Source organism: Stegostoma tigrinum, chromosome 1 (genome assembly GCF_030684315.1).
Source record: "Stegostoma tigrinum isolate sSteTig4 chromosome 1, sSteTig4.hap1, whole genome shotgun sequence".
Taxonomy (NCBI): Eukaryota; Metazoa; Chordata; class Chondrichthyes; order Orectolobiformes; family Stegostomatidae; genus Stegostoma; species Stegostoma tigrinum.
This window is the reverse complement of record NC_081354.1, coordinates 4,294,218-4,319,195: the sequence shown is the minus strand read 5'-3', so window position 1 is coordinate 4,319,195 and position 24,978 is coordinate 4,294,218. Positions and strand designations below refer to the sequence as shown.

At 47.2% G+C, this 24,978-nt stretch overlaps 1 protein-coding gene across 1 annotated transcript in view; it reads left to right on the top strand.

The window, feature by feature from the left end:
• Nucleotides 1-24,978, top strand: part of LOC125453994 (probable E3 ubiquitin-protein ligase HERC4) — an 83,870-nt gene that overhangs the window by 5,239 nt on the left and 53,653 nt on the right. Inside the window, exons 2-5 of the mRNA XM_059650971.1 lie at nucleotides 6,331-6,484; nucleotides 9,976-10,052; nucleotides 18,685-18,906; nucleotides 23,219-23,310. Of these exons, the coding sequence (XP_059506954.1) occupies nucleotides 6,331-6,484; nucleotides 9,976-10,052; nucleotides 18,685-18,906; nucleotides 23,219-23,310 (545 nt within the window). The remainder of the gene's footprint in view (nucleotides 1-6,330; nucleotides 6,485-9,975; nucleotides 10,053-18,684; nucleotides 18,907-23,218; nucleotides 23,311-24,978) is intronic.

The window sequence follows — 24,978 nt, the reverse complement described above, 5'->3', positions numbered from 1 at the left end:
CATACAATGTATGGGGAAGATGTTACAGTTAGGTATGAGGCTAAAGAGTTAGTGTAGGAAGGACGACTTCAGATATGTGGATCACTGGGATGCCTTCCAGGACAGATGTATAAGAAGGACAGGTTGCATCTAAACTGGAGGGGCACTAATATCCTGGCAAGGAGGGTTGCTCGTGCCACTCGGAAGGGTTTAAATTAGTGTGGCAGGGGAGTGGGAAACAGAGCTGTAGGTCAGCAAGTAAAATGACTGAAGAGGAGCCCGAGAACGAAGCTGGTAAGGCTAAGAGGAAGAACACACAGGGAGAAGTTACTGAACACACCAGTAATGGATGATCTGGTTATAGCCTGAACTTTTGAGTTCACCTTCTCCATGCCCTTGGACTCTCTTTCACCACTCGGTCTTTAAAAATATTCAATGATTTCATGTGGTATGGGCAGAGACTGCTGAGGGACAATTGATAAGGGCTGGTGTGTCGTGTTTGATTTATAGCGTTATGTGTATTTCAAGGTAGTTGACCGCATTTTAAATTCATAGAATAGTAAAATATACAGGAGACCATACAGCCCATCATCTACCAATGCTACCACTTTTAAATACCTATCCAATTAATCCCACTCTACTGCGCTACAAATGTTTCTTTTTCAGGCCTTTGAGAACACATTATAAATACTTTAATCCACTTTCAAAAGTATTTTTCTGTATTTATCTGTGGTCAAGGTACATTGGATTTATTGGTCGAGGGATTGAGTTCCAGAGCCGTGATGTCATGCTGCAACTGTGCAAAACGCTAGTGCGGCCTCGTTTGGAATATTGCGTGCAGTTCTAGTCACCCCATTACAGGAAGGATGTGGAAGCATTGGAAAAGGTGCAAAGGACATTTACCAGGATGTTGCCTGACCTGGAGCGCAGGCCCTATGAAGAAAGGCAGAGGGACTTAGGTCTGTTCTCATTGGAGAGAAGGAGGCTAAGAGGGGATTTAATAGAGACATACAAGGTGATCAGAGTATTAGATACGGTGGACAGTGAGAGTCTTTTTCCGAGGATGATGACTTCAGCTTGTACAAGGGGGCACAGCTACAAATTGAGGGGTGATAGATTTAATACAGATGTCAGAGGCAGATTCTTTACTCAGAGAGAGGTAAGAGCGTGGAACGCCCTGCCTGCCAATGTAGTTACTTCAGCCACATTAGGGGCATTTAAACAGTCCTTGGATACGCATATGGATAATGATGGGATAGTGTAGGGGGAGGGGCTTAGATTAGTTCACAGGTCAGCGCAACATCGAGGGCCGAAGGGCCTGTTCTGCACTGTATTACTCTACGTTCTATGTTCCATGAATGATGGGCATAGGAATTAGATACAAATGAAAGGAACTCACTCTGTAACAACATTCACTTGCATTCATATAGCACCTTTAATATTATAACATCTGTAGATACTTCACAGCAGAGGAAGTATTGATACTAAAGGAGATATTAGACCAAACTTGATCAAGAAGGTTTTAACTCCTTTCTTAAGGGAAAGTCACGGCCTCGTGGTGATGTTTTGAGAGGGAGTTTCAGAGTTTTGGACCTCAGTAGCTAGAGCCACAGCCATTAAAGGTGGAGGGATAAAAGTTAAGGGTGCACAGGGATCCACAAGTGGAGGAGCAGATTGGAGAGTCACTGGGCTGGTGGAGGTTACAAAGAGAGAGAGAGAGAGAGGATGAAGCTATGCAGGAATCTGGGATTCCTGACAAAGATAGCAAATTTAGAGATAATGGGAACTGCAGATGCTGGAGAATTCCAAGATAATAAAATGTGAGGCTGGATGAACACAGCAGGCCAAGCAACATCTCAGGAGCACAAAAGCTGACGTTTCGGGCCTAGACCCTTCATCAGAGAGGGGGATGGGGAGAGGGAACTGGAATAAATAGGGAGAGAGGGGGAGGCGGACCGAAGATGGAGAGTAAAGAAGATAGGTGGAGAGAGTATAGGTGGGGAGGTAGGGAGGGGATAGGTCAGTCCAGGGAAGATGGACAGGTCAAGGAGGTGGGATGAGGTTAGTAGGTAGCTGGGGGTGCGGCTTGGGGTGGGAGGAAGGGATGGGTGAGAGGAAGAACCGGTTAGGGAGGCAGAGACAGGTTAGACTGGTTTTTGAATGCAGTGGGTGGGGGGGGGGAAGAGCTGGGCTGGTTGTGTGGTGCAGTGGGGGGAGGGGACGAACTGGGCTGGTTTAGGGATGCAGTAGGGGAAGGGGAGATTTTGAAACTGGTGAAGTCCACATTGATACCATATGGCTGCAGGGTTCCCAGGCGGAATATGAGTTGCTGTTCCTGCAACCTTCGGGTGGCATCATTGTGGCACTGCAGGAGGCCCATGATGGACATGTCCTCTAGAGAATGGGAGGGGGAGTGGAAATGGTTTGCGACTGGGAGGTGCAGTTGTTTGTTGCGAACTGAGCGGAGGTGTTCTGCAAAGCGGTCCCCAAGCCTCCGCTTGGTTTCCCCAATGTAGAGGAAGCCGCACCGGGTACAGTGGATGCAGTATACCACATTGGCAGATGTGCAGGTGAACCTCTGCTTAATGTGGAATGTCATCTTGGAGCCTGGGATAGGGGTGAGCGAGGAGGTGTGGGGACAAGTGTAGCATTTCCTGTGGTTGCAGGGGAAGGTGCCGGGTGTGGTGGGGTTGGAGGGCAGTGTGGAGCGAACAAGGGAGTCACAGAGAGAGTGGTCTCTCCGGAAAGCTGACAGGGGAGGGGATGGAAAAATGTCTTGGGTGGTGGGGTCGGATTGTAAATGGCGGAAGTGTCGGAGGATGATGCGTTGTATCCGGAGGTTGGTAGGGTGGTGTGTGAGAACGAGGGGGATCCTCTTAGGGCGGTTGTGGCGGGGGCGGGGTGTGAGGGATTTGTTGCGGGAAATACGGGAAACGCGGTCAAGGGCGTTCTCGATCACTGTGGGGGGAAAGTTGCAGTCCTTAAAGAACTTGGACATCTGGGATGTGCGGGAGTGGAATGTCTTATCGTGGGAGCAGATGCGGCGGAGGCGGAGGAATTGGGAATAGGGGATGGAATTTTTGCAGGAGGGTGGGTGGGAGGAGGTGTATTCTATGTAGCTGTGGGAGTCGGTGGGCTTGAAATGCACATCAGTTACAAGCTGGTTGCCTGAGATGGAGACTGAGAGGTCCAGGAAGGTGAGGGATGTGCTGGAGATGGCCCAGGTGAACTGAAGGTTGGGGTGGAAGGTGTTGGTGAAGTGGATGAACTGTTCGAGCTCCTCTGGGGAGCAAGAGGCGGCGCCGATACAGTCATCAATGTACCGGAGGAAGAGGTGGGGTTTGGGGCCTGTGTAGGTGCGGAAGAGGGACTGTTCCACGTAACCTACAAAGAGGCAGGCATAGCTGGGGCCCATGTGGGTGCCCATGGCCACCCCCTTAGTCTGTAGGAAGTGGGAGGAGTCAAAAGAGAAGTTGTTGAGTGTGAGGATGAGTTCAGCTAGGCGGATGAGAGTGTCGGTGGACCTCCAACACCATTCACGACCTCATCACCTCAGGGGACCTCCCACCCACAGCCTCCAACCTCATTGTTCCCCAACCCCGCACGGCCCGTTTCTATCTCCTTCCCAAAATCCACAAACCTGCCTGCCCTGGTCGACCCATCGTCTCAGCCTGCTCCTGCCCCACCGAACTCATCTCCACCTATCTGGACTCCATTTTCTCCCTTTTGGTCCAGGTACTCCCCACCTACGTCCGTGACACCACCCACGCCCTCCACATCCTCCAGGACTTCCAATTCCCTGGCCCCCAACACCTCATATTCACCATGGACGTCCAGTCCCTGTACACCTGCATTCCGCATGGAGATGGCCTCAAGGCCCTCCACTTCTTCCTGTCCTGCAGGCCCGACCAGCCCCCCTCCACCAACACTCTCATCCGCCTAGCTGAACTCGTCCTCACACTCAGCAACTTCTCTTTTGACTCCTCCCACTTCCTACAGACTAAGGGGGTGGCCATGGGCACCTGCATGGGCCCCAGCTATGCCTGCCTCTTTGTAGGTTACGTGGAACAGTCCCTCTTCCGCACCTACACAGGCCCCAAACCCCACCTCTTCCTCCAGTACATTGATGACTGTATCGGCGCCACCTCTTGCTCCCCAGAAGAGCTCGAACAGTTCATCCACTTCACCAACACCTTCCACCCCAAACTTCAGTTCACCTGGGCCATCTCCAGCACATCCCTCACCTTCCTGGACCTCTCAGTCTCCATCTCAGGCAACCAGCTTGTAACTGATGTGCATTTCAAGCCCACCGACTCCCACAGCTACCTAGAATACACCTCTTCCCACCCACCCTCCTGCAAAAATTCCATCCCCTATTCCCAATTCCTCCGCCTCCGCCGCATCTGCTCCCACAATGAGGCATTCCACTCCCGCACATCCCAGATGTCCAAGTTCTTTAAGGACCGCAACTTTCCCCCCACAGTGATCGAGAACGCCCTTGACCGCGTCTCCCGTATTTCCCGCAACACATCCCTCACACCCCGCCCCCGCCACAACCGCCCTAAGAGGATCCCCCTCGTTCTCACACACCACCCTACCAACCTCCGGATACAATGCATCATCCTCCGACACTTCCGCCATTTACAATCCGACCCCACCACCCAAGACATTTTTCCATCCCCTCCCCTGTCTGCTTTCCGGAGAGACCACTCTCTCTGTGACTCCCTTGTTCGCTCCACACTGCCCTCCAACCCCACCACACCTGGCACCTTCCCCTGCAACCGCAGGAAATGCTACACTTGTCCCCACACCTCCTCGCTCACCCCTATCCCAGGCTCCAAGATGACATTCCACATTAAGCAGAGGCTCACCTGCACATCTGCCAATATGGTATACTGCATCCACTGTACCCGGTGCGGCTTCCTCTACATTGGGGAAACCAAGCGGAGGCTTGGGGACCGCTTTGCAGAACACCTCCGCTCAGTTCGCAACAAACAACTGCACCTCCCAGTCGCAAACCATTTCCACTCCCCCTCCCATTCTCTAGAGGACATGTCCATCATGGGCCTCCTGCAGTGCCACAATGATGCCACCCGAAGGTTGCAGGAACAGCAACTCATATTCCGCCTGGGAACCCTGCAGCCATATGGTATCAATGTGGACTTCACCAGTTTCAAAATCTCCCCTTCCCCTACTGCATCCCTAAACCAGACAAGTTCGTCCCCTCCCCACACTGCACCACACAACCAGCCCAGCTCTTCCCCCCCACCCACTGCATCCCAAAACCAGTCCAACCTGTCTCTGCCTCCCTAACCGGTTCTTCCTCTCACCCATCCCTTCCTCCCACCCCAAGCCGCACCCCCAGCTACCTACTAACCTCATCCCACCTCCTTGACCTGTCCATCTTCCCTGGACTGACCTATCCCCTCCCTACCTCCCCACCTATACTCTCTCCACCTATCTTCTTTACTCTCCATCTTCGGTCCGCCTCCCCCTCTCTCCCTATTTATTCCAGTTCCCTCTCCCCATCCCCCTCTCTGATGAAGGGCCTAGGCCCGAAACGTCAGCTTTTGTGCTCCTGAGATGCTGCTTGGCCTGCTGTGTTCATCCAGCCTCACATTTTATTATCATAGCAAATTTAGAACTGAGTTATCCAAATGAGAACCACTGCTCATGAGTGAACTCAGGGGTGAGAAATTGGACATATTGGTGATATACAGGTGTACATAGGAGTCAAGAGAAGGTGGGCAGCATAATTTTGGGTTGGCTCAACCAGGCTGTGTAGATCAGTGAAGTAGTGGGACATCACTCAACAATTGCTGGTTTGATGCATGAACCGGTGACTCTATGAGACAGCTGGTTCTGTGAAGTTGATGTTTTGATGTGTCCCTCTGTGAGGTGAAGACACGGCTGTGTTGCTCTTTCTCAGGCTGTTGATTTCCCAAGGCCCCCTGCACAGGGCGGGGTTGAGCCATGAGATTGTCGCTTTGCACCAATGTCAGTTTTAACACCTTCTTTCCCCACGGTGACCTTCTCCTTCTGAAAGGGATGATACTTTTCACAGATGTGCTCATTGATCAACTCTGCTGTAAGTTAATTACTGGAATGTCTTTTTATTGTGTTCATGATTCAAACTGACCGTTCTTCAGTGAACTAATTAAAAAATGACAAAATGACTAAACTTTCATTCTTTTAACAGAGATCCTTTATCAGGGAAAGCTAAAGGTCAGTGTTAACTACAGTTTGAGGAGATATTTAAGTCGTTTTTTACATCCTCGTCCAAATCAAATGAAACTCAGGCCTGTTCCATTCCCTGTTGTTCTTATTTTTTTCCCCTTCTTTTCTGCACAGAGCTGATTAATGGGTTGAAAGAGTCGAAGATTCACTGCATGGACAGCGGAACAGCACACATTCTCTACGTTTCTGAAGGAGGGGATGTGTTTTTCAGCAAACTACAAAAGAAGCGCAGACGTTTCATGAAACCTTTCAAAATCACAGAGCCACAGTACGAGTCATGTTATGTGTAGGAGACAATGAGTCTTGTGTCTGAACAATACTCTGTCTTTTCACCCCGCCCTGAATCAGGCTGTGTTTCAGAAGGGCAGGTTGGTGGAGGATCATCACAGAAAATTCTGGGTATAATGAGCTGAGAGGCGCTGCCTCGATCTGAGTTTTATCCCATTTAAAGCTCTCTGCCTCCCTTCCTGTGCCTGGTAGTTTTAACAAGAGTACAAAATGCTCCCTTTTTGTTTGGGCAAAATGAAATTCAGTAGGATTTCATCTAGAGTCAAAGATTTCAATGTACGAAAATGAGATTAATCCATCCACATTGAACCTCAAATGGATAGACCTGTGAACCTCTGAAAAGGTGAAAAGCTTGAGATTGAGGTTTAGCTCAAATATCATTAAAAAGCTGTTGGCAGAATTTACTTTGATGGGATCTCAATGTCTTTGGGAAGGTTAGTGTTTGTTGTTGGTTCCTAATAGCTCTCAGTGTCTCACTGGAGTGCAACTAAGTGTCAACCATTTTGCTGTGGATCTGAAGTCATATGTAGACCAGACTGGATAAGGATGGCAGATTTCCTTCCCTAGAGAGAATTCCTGAATCAGATTTTACAACAGTCAATGATAGTTTCACGATCACAATTACTAAGGCTAGTTTTATTAATTGTGGTTAAATTTCATCAGATCTCATATGAACCCAAGTCTCCAAAACATAAGCTTGTGTCTCTGAGCACCTTGCCCAGTGATATTACCACTCCACTGTCATTTTCTTGCGTGTACCGAGGCCATAAACCTAAAGGCTAACCAAAGGGGAAGGTGATGGCCTAGTAGTAATAATCCAGAGCACAACGCGATGCCCTAGGAAGAGATAATGGGAATTGCAGATGTGTCAGCTTTTGTGCTCCTCAAATGCTACTTGGCCTGTTGTGTTCGTCCAGCTTCACACTTTGTTACCGTGATATCCTAGGAACCCTGGTTCAAATTCCACCACAGCAGATGATGGAATTCATTTCAATTTTAAAAAATCTGGAATTAAGAGTCTAATGATGACCAAGAAATTGTTGATCATTCATAAATTCCCTTTATGGAGGGAAGCTGCAGACCCTACCTGGGCTGGCTGACATGTGACTCCAGACCCACAGTAGTAGAGCTCACTTACGCAGATCTCATTGAATGACAGGAGGATAGGGTCAGAATGCCCTCCTCCAGTTCCTAACATACCTTCTATAATCTTAAAAATACAATGCAACAGCACCAATTAGGAACACCTACAGAAATATCTCAGTCAGATTTTCATTATAATCACAGATTGCTCCATCCAATTACACAGAGGAAGATAATTCAGCATCTGTTGTACACGTGGGTTTTCCTTGCAAAATGTAATGGAACATTCCAAAGGGGTTCGCACAACATCACCACATTGTTATTATGGTCAAACTAGTATCTTGTAAAAGTCCAGTGTATATATATCATATAGTGCCTTGTACATGTCCAGCATATATAATCTATATTGCCTTGTATATCTTCAACAAGGGGAGGCAGTGACCTAGTGGTAGGCAGTGGCCAGCTGGTATTATTGCTGGATTGTCAATCCAAAGACCCAGGTAATGTTCTGGGGAGCCAGGCTTGAATCCTACCATGGCTGATTGTGGAATCTGAATTCAATAAACATCTGAAATTAAAGTGATGACCATGAATCTATTGTTCGGACTCCAGACACACAGCAATGGGGCAATTAGGAATGGGCGATAAATACTGGCCTAGCTAGCAAGGCCCTTGTACTGTGAATGAATTATAATAAAAAACACCCCTACCCCTGTATTCTACATCCCTGTCGATTAAGTGTAGAATAACGTACACATGGTTGATCTTTCCACCTGCCAGACACATAGAAATATAGATGATAGGAACAGGAGGAGGTTATTCCGCCCATCGAGCCTGCTCCACCATTCTTCACAACCATGGCTGATCATCCAACTCAATGGCCTAATCCTGCTTCCTCCCCATAACCTTTGATCCCATTTGCCCCAAGTGCTATATCTAGCCACCTCTTGATCACATTCAATGTTTTGGTATTAACTACTTTCCCTGGTAATTAATTCCAAAGGCTCATCACTCTTTGGGTGAAGAAATGTCTCCTCATCTCCGTCCTAAATGGTCTACCCTGAATCCTCAGTCTGTGATCCCTTGTTCTGGACACGCCCACCATCAGGAACATCCTCCCTGCATCTACCCTGTCCAGCCCTGATAGAATTTTATAAGTCTCTATTAAATCCACCCTCATTCATCTGAACTTCAGTGAAAACAATCCCAACCAAGTCAATCTCTCCTGATATGTCAGGCCTGCCATCCTCGGAATCAGCCTGGTAAATCTTTACGGCACTCCCTAGAGAGCAACAGCATCCTTCCTCACAATATTCCAGGTGTGGCCTCACCAAGACCCTGTATAACTGCAACAACACATCCCTGCTCCTGTACTCGAAACTCTCACAATGAAGGCCATTTATCTTCTTTACTGCCAGCTGCACCTGTATGCTTACCTTCAGCAACTGGTGCACAAGGACACACAGGTCCCACTGCACACTCCTCTCTCCCAATTTACAGCTGTTCAGGTAGTAATCTCCCCTCTTGTTTTTTGCTTCTGAAAATAAGTGCAAACACCACCATCTTCAAGATCCCCTTCAAGCCACTCACCATCCTGACTTGGAAATATATTGCCATTCCTTCACTGTTGCTGGGTCAAAATTCTCGGATTGCGTCTTGGAAATGTAATATCAAAATCAAAACATTAACTCTATTTGTCTGTCCTCGCCTTACATAGTTATATACAAATGCACTCAGGTCTCTCTTTCAATTCTTTAAAATTGCGCCCTTATTTTATCTCATCTCACCATATTCTTCCCCTACTGAGGAGATTACAGATCAGAGGAACACAGGAATTGAAGTATCATATAGCCCTTCAAGCCTGTTCTGCCACTCAATGAGGTCCATAGACATGTCTTTGGCCCATGTCCCTTAATACCTTTACTATGATTCTTATATTATTAAATAGAATTTATTTACAGCTACATTAGGACAGTGTTTGGGCAGAAAGGTAAATTCAACGTAGTACCCTATATGAGGAGAGAGAAATGGAGAGGAAGAGATAGAAATCCAGGAGTTAGATTGCAGGCAGTTGAAGGTACAGCTACCAGTGGAGTGATGACTAATATCAGGGATGAACTTGAGGGAAGAGAAATGAATCTTGGTGAATTGTAGGACTGCAGGCAGGAAGGTATGCAGGGATGGGATGAAGTCATGGAGGTTTGAACACAAAAAGATAAAAATTTTAAAATCAAGGCATTGATTAATTAGGGTCCAGTGAACATGGGAATGGGTTTGTCAAATGAATGAGTTAGAATACAAGTTTCAATGCTGATACTATTCATGTAGAATGTAGCTTTGAAATGAAGTCCTTGGCTTGGCCATTAATGAGTCGTTTTTTTTATGTAGGCTACTGAGAAGCTTCGCAGGAAAGTGCGTTATTCAGGTTGCCTGTGGAAACAATCACTCATTGGTTCTGTGCAAAGGTAAGAACATCTGAAAGAAAATATATGGCAACAGTGTGTACCATTGACAAAATTCACTTACCAATCTGAAAGCACCTTCTAAACCCATGACCACGTCCACCTAGAATTACAAGGGCAGCATGTACATGGGAACACCACCCCCTTCAAATTCCCCCCAAGCCACTCACCATCCTGACTCGGAAATATATTGACATTCCTTCATTGTCACTGGGTTAAAATCCTGGAATTCTCTCTTGGAGATATCGTTTTGGACTCAAACTGTTAACTCTATTTCTCTATGCGCAGATGCTGCCAGACCTGCTGAATTTCTCCAGCATTTTCTGATTTACTCCCTTCGTTTGTATCCAATTACTCTTGACGTAAATCATAACATTCTATTAGCTTCCCTATTTGCTGTACCTGTATACTAACCATTTGCAACTCATGACAACACAGAGGGATTTGGGAGTCCTTGTGCATAAATCACAAAATGCTAGAATACAAGTTCAGTGGACAATGGGGAAGGCAAATAGACTGTTGGCCTTATTTGAAAGGAATAGAGAATTGAAATGGGGAAGTCTTGCTAAAACTATGCAAGGACTGAGCCACTGAGCTGAGGAAGCACGTCTTCTCTCAGAGGGGGCGGGAGGAGTGAATTGGTGGAATTCTTTACCACAGAGAGCTGTCGAGGCTGGGTCATTAACGCTGAGATAGATATTTAATCAGTAAGAGAATCAGGGGTTTTGGAGAAAGGACAGGAAAGTGGAGCTGAGGACTATCAGATCAGCCATGATCTCATTGAATGGTGGAACAGACTCAATGGGCTGAATAGCGTACTCTGCTTCTACATCTTATGGTCATATATTCAATAATTTTTGGCTGTCTAATTTTTGTAATATTTTCAATTTGGAGATAGGTGACATCAGCTGGGGTCAATGGGTAACTCCTTAGCCTCTAAACAGCAAGGTTAAGTCCCACACTTCTAATTTGTCAATGTGTTGGGCCGACTGGGCTGACACTGCCAAAGCAGGTCTGACAGAATGCTACAAGCCGCCTGCTCCAGTCTCGACATTGCAAATTATTCTATTCCAGCAGTCTTTCATTGGCTGTAAAACACCTTGTGATTTCTTGAGATAGTGAAAGACGATATAGCAATCTCAGTCTGTCTATTCTTTCTCCATCGACTCTGCTTCCGCTGTCCTTTCAGGCAGTACATTCCAGACCACAACAACTCACTGAGCTAATTCTAAATCCTCATCTCCCTTCTGTTTCTTTGGCCAATTACCTTTAATCTGTGTGACTCTGTTTACTGAGCTGCTTGTCACTTCAAACAGTATCTCCTTTCTTACTCCATCAAAACATCTTTCTTTACACCTGCCTTAGCCTTCTGCATTCCAAGGAGACCCCCCCCAATCCCAGCTTCACCAGCCTCTGTGTATAACCTTCCCCCATGTTCGCACTGGGTTTTATTAAGGGTAACATTGTGAAATTTTTCAAATAGCATAGACCATCACCAGTCAGCTGTGGTGCGGCAGTGGCATCATTCCTCAATTTTGTTCCTTCCAGCTCCACAATCTTCCATGATAAAAATAGTCCTACACTATATTGTGAGTAGAGTGGCATGATGCTATTTCATTTCTATTCATTCATGAGATGTGGGTGTCCCTAACGGGTCCAGGATTTTCTTGTCTGTCTCTAATTGAAGAGAGAAAGTGATGGTGTGCTGCAGTCTACGTGGTCTACATACACCCACAGTACTAGAGATAATGGGAACTGCAGATGCTGGAGAATTCCAAGACAACAAAATGTGAGGCTGGATGAACACAGCAGGCCAAGCAGCATCTCAGGAGCACAAAAGCTGACGTTTCGGGCCTAGACCCTTCATCAGAGAGGGGGATGGGGAGAGGGAACTGGAATAAATAGGGAGAGAGGGGGAGGCGGACCGAAGATGGAGAGTAAAGAAGATAGGTGGAGAGGAGAGTATAGGTGGGGAGGTAGGGAGGGGATAGGTCAGTCCAGGGAAGACGGACAGGTCAAGGAGGTGGGATGAGGTTAGTAGGTAGCTGGGGGTGCGGCTTGGGGTGGGAGGAAGGGATGGGTGAGAGGAAGAACCGGTTAGGGAGGCAGAGACAGGTTGGACTGGTTTTGGGATGCAGTGGGTGGGGGGGAAGAGCTGGGCTGGTTGTGTGGTGCAGTGGGGGGAGGGGACGAACTGGGCTGGTTTAGGGATGCAGTAGGAGAAGGGGAGATTTTGAAACTGGTGAAGTCCACATTGATACCATATGGCTGCAGGGTTCCCAGGCGGAATATGAGTTGCTGTTCCTGCAACCTTCGGGTGGCATCATTGTGGCACTGCAGGAGGCCCATGATGGACATGTCATCTAGAGAATGGGAGGGGGAGTGGAAATGGTTTGCGACTGGGAGGTGCAGTTGTTTGTTGCGGATTGAGCGGAGGTGTTCTGCAAAGCGGTCCCCAAGCCTCCGCTTGGTTTCCCCAATGTAGAGGAAGCCGCACCGGGTACAGTGGATGCAGTATACCACATTGGCAGATGTGCAGGTGAACCTCTGCTTAATGTGGAATGTCATCTTGGGGCCTGGGATGGGGGTGAGGGAGGAGGTGTGGGGACAAGTGTAGCATTTCCTGCGGTTGCAGGGGAAGGTGCCGGGTGTGGTGGGGTTGGAGGGCAGTGTGGAGCGAACAAGGGAGTCACGGAGAGAGTGGTCTCTCCGGAAAGCTGACAGGGGAGGGGATGGAAAAATGTCTTGGGTGGTGGGGTCGGATTGTAAATGGCGGAAGTGTCGGAGGATAATGGGTTGTATCCGGAGGTTGGTAGGGTGGTGTGTGAGAACGAGGGGGATCCTCTTGGGGCGGTTGTGGCGGGGGCGGGGTGTGAGGGATGTGTTGCGGGAAATACGGGAGACGCGGTCAAGGGCGTTCTCGATCACTGTGGGGGGTAAGTTGCGGCCCTTGAAGAACACCCACAGTACTGTTTGGAGTTGTAGCTTAGCAAGCATTAGTTCATCCACTTCTGCAGTGTGAAAGTCATGTGTGGGATCCTTACACAGCAAGAGAGACAAATGGAATTGAAGTGGTCCATGATTCTGCACAAGAAAGTGTAAACACAACAATGTCATGCCCTTGAGCAAAGATTCAGCATGAGAATCATTCAGGGAAAAAGAGACACAATGTTCCAAAAAATTATTATCTTTATTTGTCAATCCCTAATTGCCCTAAGTGGTCTGTCGACTCATTTCATAGGGTAGTTAGGAGGCAACCACTTAGCTGTGGGTCTGGAGTCACAAGCAGGCCACAGCAGGTAAGGATGGCAGATTTCCCTCCCTAAAGAATAGAATTGAAACAGGTGGATTTTTCTAATGTTCATTTGTAAGTGCAAAAGATGTCAGAGCAGAAATAGGCCATTTAGCCCATTGAGTCTGCTGCCCCAGTCAATGAGATTAAGGCTGATCAGATAATCCTCAGGTTCATTTTCCTGCATTTTCCTTGGTTCCCTTACCAATTAAAAATCTATCTGTCTCAGCCTTGAATATGCCCAACAATACAATCTCTACAGCCCTCTGCAGTAAAGAATTCCAAAGATTCACTGATCTCTGAGGGAAGAAATTCTTCCTCATCTCTGCCTTAAACAACTGTTGTCTTATTCTAAGATTTTTCCCTACCTTCTCTGAACTGCGCCCAATACCAGTCCTTAGATAAGGAGACCAAAAATGTTTGCAGCATTCCAGCTGTGGTGTGACTGGCTCCTTGCATAGTTTTGCTACCTCACAGTGCTGGGGACCCGGGTTCAATTCCAGCCTTGGGCGACTGTCTGTGAGGAGTTTGTATGTTTTCCCTGTGTCTGCGAGGGTTTCCTCCCACAGTCCAAAGATATACAGGTAATGTAGATTGGCCATCTTTAAATGTGCAGGCTAAAGGGATTACCCATGTGGAAATATGGGGTTAGGGCAGTTGGGTTTGGGTGGGATGCTGTTCAGAGGATTGGTGTGGACATGATGGGCTGAATGGCCTGCTTTCAAATTGTTGGGGTCCAATGATTAAATGGGTGACCCTTTGCTCTGAGATTATGCCTCTGGTCCTAGACTGTCCCAATGGAGGAAACATTCTGTCATTATTTATCCTGTCAAGTCCTCTAAGAAGGTTTTATGGTTTTAACAAAGATTTGTAGCTCGACTGGAGGGTTAGGTTGTTGCCTTGCTCATTGAGCTGACTTGTTTTCTTTCAGACGTTTCATCACCATCATCAGTGAGGCCTCCGATGAAGCAATACCGTTTTACTGCACTTGGAATTTATACTGCCTGGGCCGTTATGGCGAGTAACGTCATTTCCAGTTTTGTTCTGTACGGGTTTGTACATGGGGTCCAATTCTATGTGTCTGTTAATTGCGTTACAGGTTGAGAGCCATGACTCTAGGAAATCCCATGTGTGTCTATGTTTGGCTTGGGCTACTATGGTTACCTTGTCCCAGTTAAACTGATGGCCTTCACTGTCTGAGCATACTGATATTAAGGAGCAGCTTTAAGAAGGGTTTCTGAAGAAGGGTCTAGGCCTGAAACGTCTGCCTTCCTGCTCCTCTGATGCTGCTTGGCCTGCTGCGTTCATCCAGCTCTACACTTTGTTATCTCAGATTCTGCAGCCACCCCAAGGTTGCAGGAACGGCAACTCATATTCCGCTTGGGAACCCTGCAGCCCAATGGTATCAATGTGGACTTCACAAGCTTCAAAATCTCCCCTTCCCCCCACTGCATCCCAAAACCAGCTCAGCTTGTCCCCGCCTCCCTAACCTATTCTTCCTCTCACCTATCCCCTCCTCCCACCTCAAGCTGCTCCTCCATTTCCTACCTACTAACCTTATCCCGCCTCCTTGACCTGTCCATCCTCCCTGGACAGGCCTAGCCCCTCCCTACCTCCCCACCTATACTCTCCTCTCCACCTATCTTCTTTTCTCTCCATCTTCGGTCCGCCTCCCCCTCTCTCCCTATTTATTCCAGAATCCTCTCCCCATCCCCCTCTCTGATGAAGGGTCTAGGCCCGAAACATCAGTTTTTGTGCTCCTGTGATGCTGCTTGGCCTGCTGTGTTCATCCAGCTCCACACTTTGTTATCTCTGATATTGAGGAGAATTCATTGTGTTGTTTTGCTGCTAGCTGACATTTGTGTATTCTGATGGTTAGTTTCCTTCCTGCCTGTCCAATGCAATGTTTGTGGCAGTCGATGTATGGTATTTTGTAAACCACATTGGTTCTGCATGTTGTGGGAATGAGGTCTTAAATCCTTGTAAGTGTTTGTTGTAGAGTGGCAGTGGGCTTATGGGCCACCATGATTCCTAGTGGTTTTAGGAGTCTTGTTATCAGTTCCGATATGTTCTTGATGTAGGGCAGTGTGGCCAGTGTGTTAGGGCATTCTGTGTCCTCCTGTTGTTGCCTATTGAGCAGGCACCTGCAGATGAAGTTGCGGGGATATCCATCCATAGTGAAGATTTTGTAAAGGTGCTGTTCCTCTTTCCAGCACAGTTCTGGCCTGTTGCCGTGCGCGGTGGCCCATTTAAATAGTGTCCTAATGCAGCTTTGTTTGTGGACATTGGGGCGGTTGCTATGGAAGTTGAGGATTTGGTCATTGTGGGTTGCTTTCCTGTATCCTGAGGTTTGGAACTCCCCATTGGTCATACGGTCAACTCTGATGCCCAGAAATGGAAACTGTTGTTTTCTTCTTCTGCTGTGAATTTAATCCCTGCCAATATTCTGCTGATGAGGTGGTGGGTCCCTTCTAGTTTGTTATGTTTAATCATGACAGATGTGTCGTCGACGTACTGGACCCAACATGCAGAACCAACGTGGTTTACAAAATACCATGCAATGAATGCCACAAACATTACGTCGGGCAGACAGGAAGGAAACTAGCCATCAGAATACATGAACGTCAGCCAGCAGCAAAACAACACAACAAACTCTCCTCTGTATCAGAGATAGTATGCTGCAGAATCTGAGATAACAAGGTGTAGAGCTGGATGAACGCAGCAGGCCAAGCAGCATCAGAGGAGCAGGAAGGCAGACGTTTCAGGCCTAGACCCTTCTTCAGAAACCCTTCTTAAAGCTGCTCCTTAATATCAGTACGCTCAGACAGTGAAGGCGATCAGTTTAACTGGGACAAGGTAACCATAGTAGCCCAAGCCAAACATAGACACACATGGGAGTTCCTAGAGTCATGGCTCTCAACCTGTAATGCAATTAACAGACACATAGAATTGGACCCCATAAACAAACCCGTACAGAACAAAACTGGAAATGACGTTACTCGACATAACAGCCCAGACAGTATAAATTCCAAGTGCAGTAAAACGGTATTGCTTCATCGGAGGCCTCACTGATGACGTTACCTAGCATGGTGATGAAATGTCTGAATGAAAACAAGCCAGCTCAATGAGCAAGTCAACAACCTCAAGAATGTTTTTTGATTCAGTACGGTCACCACTCCATAGTAATGACTTTGAGGAAGGGGTAGAGTGTAGTGCCCCCAAATTTGCTGACAATGCAAATATAGGAGGGAGGGTATGATATGATGAGGACATAAAGAATCTATAAGGGGATCTAGGCAAGTGAGCAAAGACATGGCAGATGGAGTTTAATGTACAAAAATGTCAGGTCATGCATTTTGATAGGAAGTATCAAACGCAGAATATTATTTAGAACATAGAACATAGAACATAGAACAGTACAGCACAGAACAGGCCCTTCAGCCCACAATGTTGTGCCGACCATTGATCCTCATGTATGCACCCTCAAATTTCTGTGACCATATACATGTCCAGCAGTCTCTTAAATGACCCCAATGACCTTGCTTCCACAACTGCTGCTGGCAACGCATTCCATGCTCTCATAACTCTCTGCGTAAAGAACCTGCCTCTGACATCCCCTCTATACTTTCCACCAACCAGCTTAAAACTATGACCCCTCGTGCTAGCCATTTCTGCCCTGGGAAATAGTCTCTGGCTATCAACTCTATCTATGCCTCTCATTATCTTGTATACCTCAATTAGGTCCCCTCTCCTCCTCCTTTTCTCCAATGAAAAGAGACCGAGCTCAGTCAACCTCTCTTCATAAGATAAGCCCTCCAGTCCAGGCAGCATCCTGGTAAACCTCCTCTGAACCCTCTCCAAAGCATCCACATCTTTCCTATAATAGGGCGACCAGAACTGGACGCAGTATTCCAAGTGCGGTCTAACCAAAGTTTTATAGAGCTGCAACAAGATCTCACGACTCTTAAACTCAATCCCCCTGTTAATGAAAGCCAAAACACCATATGCTTTCTTAACAACCCTGTCCACTTGGGTGGCCATTTTAAGGGATCTATGTATCTGCACACCAAGATCCCTCTGTTCCTCCACGCTGCCAAGAATCCTATCCTTAATCCTGTACTCAGCTTTCAAATTCGACCTTGCAAAATGCATCACCTCGCATTTATCCAGGTTGAACTCCATCTGCCACCTCTCAGCCCATTTCTGCATCCTGTCAATGTCCCGCTGCAGCCTACAACAGCCCTCTACACTGTCAACGACACCTCTGACCTTTGTGTCGTCTGCAAACTTGCTGACCGATCCTTCAATTCCCTCGTCCAAGTCATTAATAAAAATTACAAACAGTAGAGGCCCAAGGACAGAGCCCTGTGGAACCCCACTCACCACTGACTTCCAGGCAGAATATTTTCCTTCTACTACCACTCGCTGTCTTCTGTTGGCCAGCCAATTCTGTATCCAAGCAGCTAAGTTCTCCTGTATCCCATTCCTCCTGACCTTCTGAATGAGCCTACCATGGGGAACCTTATCAAATGCCTTACTGAAGTCCATTTAAATGGAGGGAAACTCTGCAGAGGAATCTGGGTGCTCTTATGCATTCAACACACAGGTTAGCATGCAGGCATAGCAAGTAGTTAACAAGAAGGTAATTTGAATTTTTCCTTTTATTGCTAGGGGTTCAGAGTTTAAAAATGCAACTGTACAGGATGTTGGTGACACTGTACCTGGAGTGCTGTGTACTGCTTCGGTCTCAGTCTTTAAGTAAGGATATATTGGCATTGGAGGTTGTTCAAAAGAGATCCACTAAGCAGGTTCTTGGATGAAGAGGGTGACTTATCAAGAACATTTAACTGCGTTAGATTTTTATTCATAACAGTTTAGAAGACTGAGGGGTGATCTTATTGAAACATGCACCATTCTGAGGGGGATCGACAGGGTAGATATTGAGAACGGGGAAATCTCAGACTGTGACACATCGTTACATAATAAGGGACACTCTTTTAAAACTGAGATGCGAAGGAATTTCTTCCCTCAGAGAGCAGTGAATGTCTGGAATTTTCTACTCCAGAGAGTTGTGGAGGCCAGATCATTAAAAATACATAAAGAGAAGGTGAACATCTCTTTTGAAACATTGGGAAGTTAAGCGTAATGATGAGATGGCACACAAGAGAGGCCTGGGACACATCAGCCATGATCTCCTGGAAATGCAGAACAGGCTTGAGGGGCTGAATGGCTGGCTCTTGTTCCTATTTCTAATGTTCTTAAAGCTGGATACTTCCTTGTAGAAGTGAGTCTTTATTTAATGAGTCACCTGCATAATTGTTTCTGTTTTAATTTTGCTAAAAGATGGTCAAATCTTTGCATGGGGAGAGAACACTGGGGGCCAGTTGGGCCTTGGCAGCAGTGGTCACTGTGTACTCAGCCCCCAACGTGTGGAATCACTGATGGCAATCCCTGTGGCTCAGATTACAGCAGGTGGAGCTCACAGCTTTGCACTCTCCCTCTCTGGGGCAGTGTACAGCTGGGGAAGAAATAATCATGGACAGCTGGGGCTCGATGACACAAAACGTAAGTAAAATGCAATTCTCCTCCTTTTACTTTCATACTCATCATTTTCCAGTTTCTGTCTCCAGTCTGGATCTTTGTGATACCTTGCATTAAAGCTCAACGAAGCACCTATACAGAGTCATATAACAGAAAAGACCCCTCAGCCCATCACATCCACTCCGACTTCATACTTACATCCCGCTCACCTTTACCCCGTTTGCCTAGCAACTTACATTTGCTGCCTGTCCTGCAACACATCAAATTTTAAGATAACAAGGTGTAGAGCTGGATGAACACGGCAGGCCAAGCAGCATCAGAGGAGCAGGAAAGCTGACGTTTTGGCCCTAGACCCTTCTAGGCCTGCAACGTCAGCTTTCCTGCTCCTCTGAAGCTGCTTGGCCTGCTGTGTTCAGCCAGGTCTACACCATGTTATCTCAGATTCTCCAGCATCTGCAGTTCCTGCTACCTCTCATCAAATTTTAAATTCTAATCTTATTTTCAAACCCTGCAATGAATTGTATCTCCCCATCTCTGTAATCTCAAGCAGGCCCTCAACTCTCTGAGATCTCTGCACCCCTCTCACTCTCCCCTCTAGAGCATCTCCAGTTTTAATAGTTCTGCCATTTACACCTGTCCCCTTGGCTGCTGAAGCCTTTCAACCTGTAATTCCCCCTTTAAGTCTCTGTCACTCTATGCCTCCCCCATCAAAACGCTCTCTCTTCAAATCAATGTTTGGTTCAGAGCTCTGATGCCTCCTATTGAAGGTCAGCAACAAAATCGGTTGGAAAGTCATTGTTGTAGCATGCCTTGTTTTACTACATTAAAGGTGCTATATAAATGCAGGTTCTTGTTGGTGCTGCTGCTACACTTCATGGAGGTGATCATTCATTTTAGCGTGGACACCAAAAACAGCCTCTCCCTCTGGTGGGAAAATATTTAAACTGCAGCTGAAACACTGAGAATAGTCGAGAAAATTGTAGCTTTTTGATTTAATTGTTTATTAGAGCAAAGTGTAGTCTTTAGTATCTCAGGGCACCTGACTTACAAATTGCTGAATGGTCAATATTCTGCTGTGCCCAGTAGCGATTGTAATGAGTTCAGCTAGATGGACATCATACGGTATGAGTTCCCTGAAAGGGGCTGTTAATCTGTTCTAATCAGGGAGCCCTGGCTGACAGATACAAACAGGAGAGTCAGGGGTTCTGTTCACTCTGAGAGCTGGCTCTGAGGGAGCTGGATCAGTGTTAAGAGCTCTCCACATGTAAATAAAGAGTAACTTGGTGATGGGGTACTGATTTCTGTGGAGTTATTTCATGCCCCATGCTTTATTGTGTATTTTAAAACTCGTGATTTGCCGCAGAGCTAAAGGCAAAATGATGAAACTATTGTTCTGTGCGGTTCTGTTTACAATGTTGGATAATGTTCAATGGTAAGGCACATCATTGATAGGGCCCACAGCATCAGAGGCTTTCCTCTGCGAGCTGTGTCCCATTCGAGCAAATTTTGCAGAAATCTTAACTTTCAAAGATTCTCCATTAGGTTTTAGAGGATGTGCTTACTGTCAATTTTTAACCCCTGTGTCGCCAAGTGGGGACATTTAAAATGATAAACTTTCAAAACAAATGAAGAATGTTCCCCAATGATGTATAAGGCTTGGGTAGGTGTGATGGTCCTCAACAAATAGGTGGACCATATGAATGCTGCCAACTCACAAAAGGGGCAGAAGCAAATTGTTCTTGGCTACTGAGAATAGCCCTCTACTTTCGTACCAACTACCCTGGGGAAAAGACCTTGTCTATTCACCCTAACCATGCCCCTCATGATTTTATAAACCTCTATAGGGTCACCCCTCAGCCTCTGGCACGCCAGGGAAAATAGCCCCAGGCTATTCAGACTCCCCCTCTAGTTCAAACCCTCCAACCCTGGCAACATCCCTGTGAGCCTTTTCTGAACCCTTTCGAGTTTCACAACATCCTTGCTGATGGTGGCACAGTAGAGGTCTTGAGCCCAGGGCTCATCTGCTCCATTTTTCCCTTTCTTGGTTGTTTTCCTTCTTTACCTGTGCGTGTTGTGAAGAGCTCGGTTGTGGCGATGGCAACGGTGGGTGAATTTGGTTCCTGGCGTTGAAGGGGCGAGCCCAGCACCGAACCAAAGCTGCCGCAGCGGAGGTTCCCCACACTGCCGACATCCAGCTCAGATTCAGGGAGGTGGCGGCGAAGGTGGGTTTGGGCCCAGTATAAGACCCGGTGACCTCGGCAGGAGCTGCACGGGCGCGGTGGGTCAGGAGCAGGCTCTTGGTGGTGGCAGGATCGTGTTTGCGCCGGTGTGGGACCTGATGGCGTTGATCGGAGCTGCATTGGCAAGGTCCGGCAAGGACTCATAGTGGCGGCAAGGTGGTGCTGGAGATTGGCGGCTCTTGTTTTGGCAACTCAGTGAGGAGACTGATGGCTGACGGTTCCAGTCAGTGCTCCATGACTGACCACTTAACAAGAAGGGGACTGTAAAGTTGAACTTTACTTCTTTATTTTTCCGGTTTTATATTCTATGTTTTGGATTTCCCTTTCTGTGTTTTAAGATGGTGCTGGAGAGCAGCACCACCATACAACACTTCACTGTATTTTGTAACAAAATACATGTGACAATAAATAAATCAAATATTTCCTATGGTAGGCATTCCAAAAGTGGCCTAACCAGGGTTCTGAGCTGCAGCAACATGACCTTCTAACTCCTTTACTTAATGCACTGACCAATGAAGGCAAATGTGCTAAATGTCTTAGATAACAAAGTGTGGAGCTGGATGAATACAGCAGGCCAAGCAGCATCTCAGGAGCACAGAAGCTGACTTTTCGGGCCTAGACCCTTCCGAAACATCAGCTTTTGTGCTCCTGAGATGCTGCTTGGCCTGCTGTGTTCATCTCTGTGCTAAATGTCTTCTCCCCCACACTGTCTACCTGCAACTGTACTTTCAAAGAACTCTAAACCTTCACTCTCTACATCTCTTTTTTTGGCAACATTCTCTAGGGCTATTTTGCATTTGTGCATTACTTCAGTTTTACATTCCAGTGTGCCAGGAATAAAAGATTATATCAGTGATAATGGGAACTGCAGATGCTGGAGAATCCAAGAAAACAAAGTGTGGAGCTGGATGAACACAGCAGGCCAAGCAGCATATCAGGAGCACAAAAGCTCACATTTCGGGCCTAGACCCTTCATCACGAGGGGGATGGGGAGACGGTTCTGGAATAAATAGGGAGAGAGGGGGAGGTGGACCGAACATGGAGAGAAAAGAAGATAGGTAGAGAGGAGAGTATACGTGGGGAGGTCTGGAGGGGGTAGGTCAGTCCAGGGAAGATGGACAGGTCAAGGAGGTGGGATGAGGTTAGTAGGTAGGAAATGGGGGTGCGGCTTGAGGTGGGAGGAAGGGATGGGTGAGAGGAAGAACAGGTTAGGGAGGCAGAGACAGGCTGGACTGGTTTTGGGATGCAGTGGGGGGAGGGGATGAGCTGGGCTGGTTTTGGGATGTGGTGGGGGAAGGGGAGATTTTGAAGCTTGTGAAGTCCACATTGATACCATTGGGCTGCAGGGTTCCCAAGCGGAATATGAGTTGCTGTTCCTGCAACCTTCGATTGGCATCATTGTGGCACTGCAGGAGGCCCGTGATGGACGTGTTGTCTGAGGAATGGGAGGGGGAGTTAAAATGGTTCACGACTGGGAGGTGCAGCTGTTTGTTGCGAACCGAGCGGAGGTGGTTTGCAAAGCGGTCCCCAAGCCTCCGCTTGGTTTCCCCAATGTAGAGGAAGCCACACTGGGTACAGTGGATACAGTATACCACATTGGCAGATGTGCAGGTGAACATCTGCTTAATATGGAAAGTCATCTTGGGGCCTGGGATGGGGGTGAGGGAGGAGGTGTGGTGGCAAGTGTAGCATTTCCTGCGGTTGCAGGGGAAGGTGCTGGGTGTGGTGGGGTTGGAGGGCAGTGTGGAGCGGACAAGGGAGTTGCGGAGAGAATGGTCTCTACGGAAGGCAGACAAGGGTGGGGATGGAAAAATGGCTGGGGTGGTGGGGTCGGATTGTAGATGGCGGAAGTGTCGGAGGATGATGTGTTGTATCCGGAGGTTGGTGGGGTGGTGTGTGAGAACGAGGGGGATCCTCTTGGGGCAGTTGTGGCGGGGGTGGGGTGTGAGGGATGTGTTGCGGGAAATGCGGGAGACGCGGTCAAGGGCGTTCTCAACCACTGCGGGGGGAAAGTTGCGGTCCTTGAAGAACGTGGACATCTGGGATATGCGGGAGTGGAATGCCCTAAAGATTATACCTCTTTTTCCTTATCCCAGCTCGGAAACTTCCCACGTACGTAAAGCTATTGGAATGCAAGAAGATTGTCTACATTTCCTGTGGAGCGCAACACACTGCCCTGCTTACTAAGGTCTGCTGTAGAATACAACAAATTTTATGTGTGAACTTGCACTTACTTCAAGATTTATGAAGATTTGCATTTCTGAGGTGCTTTTCAGACCTCAGGATATTTCTAAGTGATTAACAGTAAGCAAAGTAGCCCAGGACAGTCAGCTGCCAAATTATGCACAGCTGGGCCTCACAAATAATGGTCTGCAGAACAACTTGTCCAGCAGGTCAGTCAGGAATAATGTGGCAACTAATCTGTTTCTTTTTGCTCATGCGGGGTAAGTTATTGTCCCTTTTGTAATGTGGCTTTCTCATGTAAAATTACAGAATCCCTACAGCGTTGGAGCAGATCATTCAACCCATTGAATCCACACTGACTCTCCTAACAACATCCCATCCAGACAGATCCCTGTAACCCCTCACTTCCCATGGCCAACCCACCTAGCCTGCACGCTATGATGAAGGGTCTAGGCCTGAAACGTCAGCTTTTGTGCTCCTGAGATGCTGCTTGGCCTGCTGTGTTCATCCAGCTTCACACTTTGTTATCATGAACAATTTAGCATGACTAATCCACCCTAACATGCACATATTTGGACTGTGGGAGGAAACTAGAAACCCAGAGGAAGCTCAAGTAGACACGGGGAGAATGTGCAAACTCCACACAGACTGTCACCCGAGGGCGGAATTACACCTGGGTCCCTGGTGCTGTGAGGCTGCAGTGCTAATCACTGAGCCACCCTTGTAGGTGCAAGATGAGTGCAAAATAAAAGTTTTGATGGCACATTGTTTTTATCAACAGTGCTGAATTAGCAATGTGATAAATGAACAGATGAAATATCATCAGAGATAATGGGAACTGCAGACGCTGGAGAATCCGAGATAACAAAGTGTGAAGCTGGATGAACACAGCAGGCCCAGCGGCATCTCAGGAGCACAAAAGCTGATGTTTCGGAAGGGTCTAGGCCTGAAACGTCAGCTTCTGTGCTCCTGAGATGCTGCTTGGCCTGCTGTGTTCATCCAGCTCCACACTTTGTTATCTTAGATGAAATACCATGTTGATGATTGTGAAACAGATATTGGCCAGCACATTGATGATAACACCCTTACTCTTTTTCAACAGGGTGCCATGAGACCTTTAATATCCAACGGAGAGGCAAACAGTGTCTAGGTTTAACACTTCAGCCATGAAGACTGAGATAGTTTCTTGAGTCAAATACCACTGCCAGTATGATATGATGTCAGTGCTGCCCCATATGGTAGCTCACCAAATGTATATCCCATAAAGGTCAAGTTTTTGTTGAGACAGATACCTTGAAGTTTATTAACAACACTAGCTACTCACATTGCTCTAACCCCACAGACTTTTACATAGTCTGGGTTCTGATATTATTATGCATTACATACGCAAGTGACTGAACACACAACTCTGACTCCATCAGAGAGTGACCGAAGATGAATACTGGAGCATTTCATTTCATGATGCCATTGTCTTAAAAGTACCCTGTCCGACTAGTCTGCAATCTGTGCACGAGAACAACAGCAACAGCACTTTCAATGGTGCCGAGGTCCCTCAGGAATGCACGGGAAGAATCAGCTTTGATTTCATGCACATGTCCTTGGAATGGGACTCAAGCCCATAAGCTTCTGATACAAAAGATGAGAGTGTTAAACCCCAATATATATTCAAATA